The sequence below is a fragment of the Ambystoma mexicanum genome, chromosome 3q (assembly GCF_040938575.1).
Source record: "Ambystoma mexicanum isolate Mex_15411 chromosome 3q, UKY_AmexF1_1, whole genome shotgun sequence".
NCBI lineage: Eukaryota > Metazoa > Chordata > Amphibia > Caudata > Ambystomatidae > Ambystoma > Ambystoma mexicanum.
Window position 1 is genome coordinate 149,550,177 of NC_090926.1, and position 11,025 is coordinate 149,561,201.

General features: G+C 38.9%; 1 protein-coding gene across 1 annotated transcript; it reads right to left on the reverse strand.

Annotated features, from left to right (window-relative positions):
• Positions 1-9,426: 9,426 nt before the first annotated feature.
• On the reverse strand, positions 9,427-10,539 carry LOC138447947 (uncharacterized protein F54H12.2-like). The gene has a single exon (XM_069604472.1). The coding sequence runs from the start codon at positions 10,537-10,539 to the stop codon at positions 9,427-9,429; it is 1,113 nt and encodes a 370-aa protein (XP_069460573.1).
• Between the last annotated feature and the right edge of the window lie 486 nt (positions 10,540-11,025).

Here is an 11,025-nt window from a genome sequence, read left to right on the forward strand (position 1 = left end):
AGGGTTGTGGTGTGGCTATTATACTGTGTAAAGACACAAGGCGTTTTGTAAATCATATTTTACAGTGTTGTTTTTCTTTGAACACCTGGAGCATTAGGGCCTCAGGATTTAAGGTGTAATCACACAGGAATTAAAATATATGCTTTTGTATTAACATTACAGTAGAGCATGCCTATGGCAAAAAGGCTTCAAAGAAGAGAAAGCATATGAATGCTATAGTTGGGTGTGCGAAAGGTAATAACATATTTTTATTTTATTGTGTGTCTGTGTGTGTGTTATGTAAGTTTGGATTTATGTTATAATGTTTTTTATATAGATTTACAATTGGTGGGCCGAGCAGCAAATTTTGAGGGCCAGCTCAAAAGGAAGCGTTTGGAGACAGATACGCACGGTTTGTTATTTATGTTTGATAATGAAATTGTTTTGCAGCTTTAAGGTTTATAAAAGGTATCTAGGGTGTATTTTATTAAAGGTTTTTTTTTATTTTTAATGATTTTTGGATGGTTTAGAAGGAAACATTTATTAGGGTTTACGAGGTTGTATGGTTATAAGGAATCAAACTCATGCTTCTAGTTTTGTAAATATGTATTTAATAATGTTATGGTCATTTGTAGGCCCTAGTGTTGTGCACAAGGCTAAAGGCTTAGTGCATGCTACCTCTGGAGGCCAGGCAGCAGATTGTGTGAAAAAAACAGGCCAGACCTTAGAGCGTTTTGAGGGGATTTTGAAAATGAAGCTTTTGTAGACAGATATGCACGGTATGTTATTTATGTTTGCTAACGAAATATTCTTGCAGCTTTAAGGTTTATAAAAGGTATCTAGGGTGTATTTTATTATAGGTTTTTTTTAATGGGTTTTGGATGATTTAGAAGGAAACATGTATCAGGGGTTTACAATGTTGTATGGTTATAAGGAATCAGACTCATGCTTCCAGTTTTGTAAATATGTATTTAATTATGTTATGGTCATTTTTTAGGGCCTAGTGTTGTGCAGAAGGCTAAAGGCTTAGCGCATGCTACCTCTGGAGGTCAGGCAGCGGATCGTGTGAAAAAAACAGGCCAGACCTTAGAGCATTTTGAGGGGTTTTGAAAAGGACCTATTCAGGGGACAGTACGCACAGTATGTTATTTATGTTTGCTAACAAAATATTTTTGCAGCTTTAAGGTTTATAAAGGTATCTAGGGCGTATTTTGTTATAGGTTTTTATGGGTTTTGGATGTTTTAAAAGGAAACATGTATTAGGTTTTAGGATGGTGTATGTTTATAAGGAATAGGATTTTGCTTTTAGTTTGTAATTATGTATCGAATTTGTTTTTAAATTATGTTTCTTTTTAGGGTCTAGTGTTGCGCTTATGACCTTTGCGGCCCCACCAAATACTCGTGTGAAGAAAACAGGTCAGCCCTACACAGAACACTTTGACACAACAACAGATGGGGGTTATGAGGAATGTGTGGGGCTCCAAAATATGTTAAAGAAAAAAAAACCTAAACTAAGTTTGAAAAAAGATGTACGGTTTAAAGGGTTTCAACATGTTTTAAATGTTACTAACTCTGAAACTGTGGAAGCTCGAAGTATTCAGGTCACCCCGGCGGATGCCCCTCAGCCCTGGTCTGTTAGCTTTGATAAAATTATATGGTCCCAGGTAAAGGCTATAACACCTATAGCCCCATCAGCTGATAGTTCGCAGCTGGAGAGTATAGGTTGTGGCGAGATTACCCCACCTCATGTGTTTTCATCTTTAAAGGCCGGAACCCCTTTAGACCCAACACCTGCCGTCGCGAGGGCGCGGTCTCCAGATTATGGATACTGTACACCGCCTATTCACCCACAATCCCCAACAGTGAGAGGTATGCTGATATTCCCCAAAACTTATAACAGGACTCAGTGGTATCAGGTGTATCAACAGCCCCTGATTCTGAAATTGTTATAATAATTATAGACTCCCCTATAAAAGAACCTCTTGTAGATTCTCCTGCTTTAGACCCAATACCGGACACCATTAGGCCGCAGTCTCTGGATTGTGGAGACCATACACCACCCCATAAGTATTCACCCACAATCCCCAACAGGGAGCGGCATGCCGATATTCCCCAAAATTTAAAACAGGACTCGTTGGTACCAGATATACCAACAGCCCCTGCTTTTGAAACTGTTATAATAATTATAGACTCCCCTGTAAAAGAGCCTATTGTAAATTCCCCTATAAAAAAGCCTGTTATAGTTAACTCAGACTACCACATAAAATTAGATTGTGAAGAATTTGTATATGCCTCTGTTATTTGTATGTTAAATGATCCCCCTAAGCCGCTAGATCTTTCAAGTACAGGGCCAAATGGTGCAAACAAATGGGTGCGTGCAGTGAACAATTTTCACAAGACTGATAATAAACCATTGTCTGACCTACATACCTTTAAACATGTTAACACACTAGCCGACAGGATGACGGTTCCCAGCTATAAAAGGGGTGGCACTGATAAGCGGTTATTTGAGGTAAATGTATTAAATAGTAAAAATGGAAAACATTTACCAGCTTTACATAAGAAAGTAAACCTATGACACCAGAGGTATAGATTAAAGCATAAGTGTACTAAAAATGCTTTAATTGATATGCGTAGACGTGTTTGTAAAGCCAAACACCTTTTGTTCAACATGAAATCTAAAACCAATGCATTGGCTCTAGACTATAAAAAGCAGCCTTTAAAAAATAAAGCTAGGACTGCTACAAAACAGTTGACAGCCCCCATAACCGCATTAAGGACTGGGCTAGGTCTTGGGAAGTCCACAAACTGTGTAGACGTAATAACACCCCCTTACACCACAAGGCATGGTTTGGAAGATGTGCATACACCCCCTCAGCCTGTAGACATACAACATTTACCTGTAAAAGGTACAGAGGCCTTTGTGTTTAAAATGGCTTCACTCTAGAAGGCAGAGGAAAATGTTTTTGAAACGTTTAAAAAAAGCAAAAGCTATCATTGGCCACCGCGCAAAGAAAGATTTAGAGCTTCACTCTCCAAATACACCTGACACGTCTGATACAGAAACTGTTTTTACAGAGTTTGGGAATATACCATCATGATGTACCAAAATATAAAAGTGTTGAATACTATGAAGCAATTCGTTTTATGAATCTATATTGGATAACCTCAACAGGTCACGCACTATTACTGATAACAGAATCGGTTGAGAGGCTTGTTTCCCACATTTTGGAATCAACTGGTCCTAATGACTTTGTCCAGATCCGTTAGACAGTTCTACTTTAAAGAGATCTCTTTTTACCAGATGATCCGATCGCCAGGTGTTTGATGTTTTAAAGTTTTTAGAAAATATTGGCCGTTTGCTACAAAGTAAGGCAGAGCTTCTTGTAACGGAGCCCTTAAGAAGTGTAACTGTGGTTGTAAGGTCTAGAGAGGGAGGCGTGTACAGGCCTTTAAAGAAAACACTCTACAGTATGGTTGTGGCTAAGAAGAAGCGCTGGCTTTTGGATTTTAACTATGGGGACTTAAATATATGTATGGCTGCCAGTATCGTAGGTCTGCTGGAGCCTAGAACTGTTACTCACAGTTACATACAAAGAAAGGCTCTAGAGGTCCACCAGACCCTGGGTATACCCCCCGACGTCATGGTTGGTTTTAATGAAGTGTGTCTATTTGAAGATTACTTTGGGGTGCCGATTAAAATTTTGTATAATGAAGACCAGATTTGGAAATATTTTCCCCAGGGTGACATTTTTAATAAAAACACTGTCTACCTTTTACATCATGAGAAACACTATTACGGTATTTTAAATCTACAAGGTTTTCTAGGGGTACAAAATTTATGCCCTTTTTGTTGTCATATATACAACAATCGAATGTCTCACAAATGTAGATTTCATTGTCACATGTGTCAAAGAGATGGGTGTCTTGTGATGGATCAATCGAAGATTAAATGTCCCAAGTGTAAAACCTTTGCCCGGTCTAAAGAATGCCTTGAAAAACACATTGAGAATAGCCCAATGCTATTTGAAAACGGACTGTGTTTCATGCGGTCGCTTTATAAAAGCTTATCATGAATGCCGTGGTAAGATTTGTCCTAGGTGTAAAATTGAAGTTGTTTCATTGGAGGACCATTTGTGTTACATGACCATTCCAAAAGATGTGGCTAAAACTGAGGATTACATTGTGTTTGATATAGAGTGTATACAAGCGACAGGCATAAACATCCAAAACTATGTTTATGCCAAACATTTGACGGGTTATAAGACGTGGTCCCTTTATGGTATAGACTGCATTAAACATTTTATTACTAATTTCCTGGATCAAAAATTTAGGGGGTATAGCTTTTTGGCACACAACAGTCAAGGGTATGATTCTTTCTTTTTGATACATGAAATGATTAAAGAATGAGTAGCAGTCAAACTGATAATGCAAGGTGCAAAACTAAAACTTCTAGAGGTAATAGACTTTAAAATTCGGTTTATTGACAGCTTGAATTTCTTGCCTATGAAGTTAAGTAAGTTGCTTAAAGCTTTTGGATTTCCGGGGCCGAAAGGTTATTTTCAACATTTCTTTAATACCCAGCAGAATCAAAACTATTTGGGCGCTATTCCCCCTGTGGAGTGTTATGGTTCAGAATTCATGATGTCTGAAGAAAAGGAGGCATTTCTAAAATGGTACTCAGAGGCCCGTAAATATGTTTTTGATTTTAGGAGGGAGCTAAAAAGGTATTGTCGCGAAGATTTCAATATTTTGAGAACAGCCTGTAACATTTTTAGAAACGGTATCATTGAGCTAACCCAAAAGGAGCACATTTGGAAACCGGATACTCCTGAGGAGTTAAAATATGTGACGTATGTAGATCCATTCAATTTTATCACGCTAGCTAGCATGTGTATGCATATATACAAGCAACTGTTTCTAGAGCCTGAAACAATAGCCCTTGTGCCAATCGACTTGTACCATGGAAAACAAAAATGCTTTTCTAACCCCTCCATACAGTGGTTGATGTATGTGTCCCATCAAGATGGTATACCTAAACAACATGCCCTGCGTGGAGGGGAAAAAAAGATTGGTCCCTATTTTAAGATGGTTATGCGTGTTTAAATGGGGAAGAATTGGCCGACGAATTTAATGGTTGTTTTTTCCAGGGGTGCCCCCGCTGCTATAAGGAAAATGACTATAACACCATGATGGACTGTACTTATGACCATCTACATAGAAGAACACTTTTAAAAAAGAATTTTCTTGAAAACAGTGGTTTGCGCATTATTATACTCTGGGAGCATGAATGGACAGATATGCTAATAAATGATGAGGGGCTAAACAGTTTTTTGAAACAAACAAATCTACCAGAACCATTAGAACCGCGTGATGCTCTTTTTGGGGGAAGGACTAATGCTGTTAAACTTTACCATGAGATAGCTCCTGGTGAAAAGATACATTACTTGGACTTTACCAGTCTCTACCCCTTTGTTAACAATTCAAAACCATACCCATTCGGGCACCCCCAAATCATCTATGAAGATTTTGGAGATGTTAAACAATATTTTGGGCTGATTAAATGTCAGATGTACCCACCTAAAAAACTTTATTTTCCAGTGCTCCCTCAAAGAGTTTCTGGAAAACTAATGTTCCCGCTATGTATGACTTGTGCCACTACAAAACAAACTGAAAAATTAACACACAGTGATGAGGAACAATCTATTACTGGTACCTGGTGCACTGTTGAGCTACAAGCGGCCTTGCAGAAAGGATACCAGCTCGGTAGGATTTATGAAATATGGCACTTTGGGAAAGCTACAGTAGAGCTGTTTACAAAATACATTTGTCTTTTTCTTCAAGAAAAACAGGAAGCGTTGGGTTATCCCGAGAGTTGCAAGGATGCTGAATCCCGGCAACGGTATATAGACGAGTATTACAAAAACCAAGGGATACGGTTAAGACCAGAGTTCATTGAAAACAATCCCTCTAGACGCCAGTTAGCTAAACTGTGTTTAAATTCCTTATGGGGTAAATTTGCGCAAAGAACCAACCTTCCAAACACAACCATTATAACGGACCCCGAAGAGTTGACCGCTTATCTTTTTTACATGGGCTATGACATTTTAAGCTTACAGTTTATAGACGAGGAAACAGCGTGTCTTTGTTGGAAGTATGCCAAAGAGTACCCAACGTGCTCCAACAACATAAACATTTTTATTGCATGTTTTACAACAGCCCATACCCGTTTGGAGCTATATAAAGTCATGGATGCCCTCCAATAACGTTGTTTGTACCATGATACTGACTCAGTTATTTTTGTCAGCTCACCCGGTGACGAGGACCTGCTCCTGAAGGATTATCTATGTAATTTAACAAGCGAACTGGCTCCGGGCGAACACAATCTAGAATTTGTTTTTGCAGGTACCAAAACCTATTCCTATAGGACATCCAACGGTGCTGTCTTTATGAAAGTAAAGGGTATCACTTTAAATGTTAGCAACAGCATAAAAATTAATTTTGACAGTTTAAAGGAGCTGGTGTAGGAGTACTCTTTAAACAATATAACCAGAAATATCACAGTTCAACAACCTTCAATAGTGCGAAAAAAGAAACAATGGGAGATTAGTAGTGAAACGCTGCAAAAAACCTTGAGGGTAGTATTTGATAAGTGTGTGCTCACTGCTAATTACAAGACATTACCCTATGGTTATTGAAAAGGGAACATCGTATATGATGGATACCCGGTTACAGTACCCTTGTTCATGCGTGTTAGCAGGACCTTCTAGCTGTGGTAAAAGCTATTTTATTAAACAGCTATTAGAAAATGCACCCTCTGTTATGAATACGATTACTGAAAATGTGACCTGGTTTTTTTCTTGCTGGCAGCCCTTGTATAATGAATTGGCGTCTAAAATACCACATCTGAAGTTTGTGGAGGGCTTACCAAATTCTTTGCATGACGATCGCTTGCTACCACCAAATCTTTTAAACAATACTCACATCATTGGAACCTTAGCATTTGTTACATTGTTCAAAATGTATTCTACTACGGAAAGGGCAACCGCTCGATAACATTAAACGCCAGTTATATAGTGTTGTTTAAAAACCCTAGAGATAAACACCAACTAACCGTCCTAGCGAGACAAATGTACCCGGGTAATACACGTTTTTAAGGGAGGCTTTTTGAAGATGCTACCTTAAAACCTTACGGTTACCTCTTGGTGGATCTAGAAACAAACACTTTAGAAGACCACAGATTGAGGGCTGGTGTTTTCCCTCCGGATATACCAGTGGTTTACGTACAAAAGACGTCTAGAAAACCCCGATGAAAAATAATCTTTCCTCATTAGCGACGACGACCAGCTACCATGACGGCCCGTATACATAGGAACTTTGCTCTTCTTAAAATGCTAGTAACAGCTCCACCCCAACAACGAAAGGCCATTTTGTGCTCAGCCTCTGATGATCTAGTATCGGCTATAGCAGAAATTGCCTTGAACTCTATAAAGGGTAACGTTCCGTTATCCACCCGGCAGCTAGGTGCTTTAAAATAGAAAAAACGCCTCCTTAAAAAGCTGAGTAACAAATGGTCGTCTACAAAAACCAAAAGAAAGGTTTTAAAACAATCTGGGGTTTTATAGGCGCGCTACTAGGTTTTGTATTGCCTCTGATTAGTAGGCTTTTAGGGGGTGGTTAATGGAGCATGCCCAAAAGATGTATTTGGTTGACAAATGCCAGCTGGGGGGTATAAGTACTCCAAATCGGGAAGAAGCAGATATCTGAAAATCAGCCACTTTAAGGCTTAACTCTGAAATGCAAGAGGTTTTAAAACGGCATGATTTATCAGACTATGATAAGGTGGGGCTTTTCTACAAAAATACTTAACATACTTTAGACAGGCCGAAAATGAGAAATAAACTGACGTTGTACATGCCCTCCGAAGACCCTGCAATTAGCTCTAAACCCTCCCTATCTACCTCTGCCCCGGATACTATTGTAATGGAAGTTTTGGACACTATTAACCCCGTTATTGGAAAAATGCAGAACTTCTGCTGAACAAAATGGGGAGTGAAAAAAATGTGGCAACATGGAACAACAAGGGAGAATTTGCTTATAAAGGAACTGTTGTTAAAGGATCAAATGTTCACAATTTAGTTTGCACCATTACCAATCCTCAGGCTTTTGGAAGACACACAAAACCTCGAGGGTGGGACCTGTTTATGCAAGCAGCTACCAATGTCAACTTTCCCGCAACCTTAATTGGAAATATGGGACATTGCAAACTGCTGTAAAATGTAAAAGACTCTGAGATAATACCCTTAACATCAGCTATTGAATCATCTGAAATGTCAATAAAAAAAATAAAAAAAATAAATCCAGCAAACACGCCTCTTGGTTTAACATGTAACCTATTTTTTCCTTTGACAATTTCTTTAACCGTTGTAAAATATGTATATACATGTATATGTTTTTTAAAAATAATATTAGCTTTCCATTCTGTAAAAAAAAGGCAATAATTACAATACAAACATTATTCATACTTTCAAATGCGTTACATCTAATAATTTCAATCATGTCTAACTATGCATGCTTCTAAAATATTAAATAAATGAAAAATAAGACAAAAAAGACTTTGTTCCAACAAAAAAAAAATGGGTTTATTTATACGTGTACACAATTTTAAGGTTTAGTAACAAGGGTAAATTTGTGGCAACGATTAAAAACATTTACAGGGGATCTCCGAAAGCTGTTCTTATTCACAAAAGCAGTAACCATAACATCATTTTGCCAGAGGTCCAGTGAATAGGTCTGCATAACCCTTATCAGAGAGTGTTTCTCAGACATGTTAGATACAAAGTAACACGAGTGCTGTCCACACGTGATGGCTTCAGGATGTTGCACATGTGTTGTATTATAATGTATGACGGGAGCTATATCCTTCACATAGTTCAGGATTGCGCCTCTGTATATGGGGTGGCTTGGGAAATACCCCAGGCTATCAAAGACGGTTATTGTATCCTTGTTTATAAACATACCTATCCAATGGGTGCCTTCCTCATCTTGGGGATCGGTGTTCGCCACAAGGCTAATGGGTCGCTCATTAGTTATTTATCTTGGAAGGTTATCACATGAATACACACCCTTGAATGTTTTCTTAGCGTGTTTGTCTTTACTTAGAATACGTTTGATCTGGTAAGTATCCATTACATTTCGTACAATACTTGTCCGGGGATGATAGCTTAACGGCAATGTGCACGCCTTGGAAACAAGACGGCACGAAGCAACACAGGTTCAGCCCCCGGGTCCGCGCTTAGAAACCTCTGGGTGTTTAAGCGCGTTATAAATATGTAACTAAGACAAAAAAAAAACACAATTACGCAACTAAAAAAATGAACAATTCCTGTAACAGCGCCTAGATGCCTGCGGGCTGTGTGAATGCTTTAAAAATGCAAAATAAACTTGTCATTGATTGCTGAGTTCCATAACCGAGTCAAATAGAGCCATAATAATTAGATTTACAGTGTTGGGTAAATCTGCAGCAAAGCGCACCTCTATGCGTAGATTACCATTCCTAATCAGATCATAATGTCCGGTTGATGTATTATCAGGTCTCAAATCAAAAGCTAGCAGAGTATAACCCCCATCATAATTGTCACAGGGTATCTCAAAACCTTTATCATGCAAGTGTTTATCGCTGATGGAGACAAGTCCCAAATACTCCCTAATTGTATTTTTTTGTTGAAAACTGGGGCTGTAGGCTTTAGACGGTATAACGACCCCATCTTTAAAAAGAGCTGCGTAGTTGATGTTGTAATGTTTAAAATTAAAAGGGTTTCTGGCGTAAACCCCAGAAAAAGCTGTGTTGTCCACAAAACCAATGATGATTATTTTCGGTAACTGCTCAAGGAATAAGTTATCTTGACTGGCGACACGGCTACCCGCTGGAACACTGAACATTTTCAAAGATGTCCGCTCCACCGGATATTTTAAGTTTGATACTTGTAGAGCATCAGCATGAGCTAATCTGACCGCGGGTGACACATTCACCCTTTTAATAAATGAACAAGCTGATACTATAATCAGCTTGTAAGCTTCAGCATCATCGCTGTTGAGGAAAAAAGCATCTTTATTTCTAGAAAGTTTAATTTTCAGATCAACGCCGTTCAACATTAGTTTCTCCTGGAAAAATAGATTGTATTGTAGACGGCCTAGTAAATCAAAATTTCTGCTCCCTGTGGCATGTGCTGCTCTTTTTATAAACTCGGCATTAGCCCCATCTAGAGCATAATCCTCCCTATGGCCTGCTGTGTCCTTACAGAAAAGCCCTGCTGTAAATTGAGTGTCCAAAGCGTCATTGCTGTAGTTCAAAATGCTTTCTATATAGGCCCTACAGGTGTACATGTTGTTGCTCTGTGTAATCAGACGGTCGCCTAGAGTAATATCCACCTGATTAAAGAGGGTAGCCACGGGGTAAGCAATCGTAGCAACTTTAGCCGTTGCTGGGATAGCTGATCCATCGGCCTTTGTTATTTTACAAGTGAGGTAAAGTAATGTGCCATTTAAATCCAGGTACATGTCTGTTGAGCCTGATATGTAAAACTCTATAGGCGCTAGCGTAGATAGTGCAGCAAGGGGAGCCACTTCCATGAAAAAGCTGTTTTAGATGCTAGTTTGTGTCAGGGATACAGCAAACAAATCGAGTTCAGATTTGACACATTCCCCCGAAGCACAATGGATAGATGCCATCTTTTAGAAAATATTGATGCCGGGGCTAGTTTTATTTTTCTTAGTCGATCTGTTCTTGCGAGGTCTTTTTCTCTTCTAAGCAGTTTTCGTTGCTGATCCTGTTCTTTTATGCGGGCCTGGAGGCCCCCATCTGTGCAATGTTTTCCTTTTCCTTTTTTCTTTTGTTTGTGTTTTTTTTCACATAAACCAGACCAGAACCCTCTTGCGGTGGTTGGTTAAAACGATTTGCGATGGAGGTTGTAGCCGTAGACACCATATCCTTAGCAATATTTGTAGCTGCTGTTTTCACATGTGGTTTGGCTAATTCAAACCCCT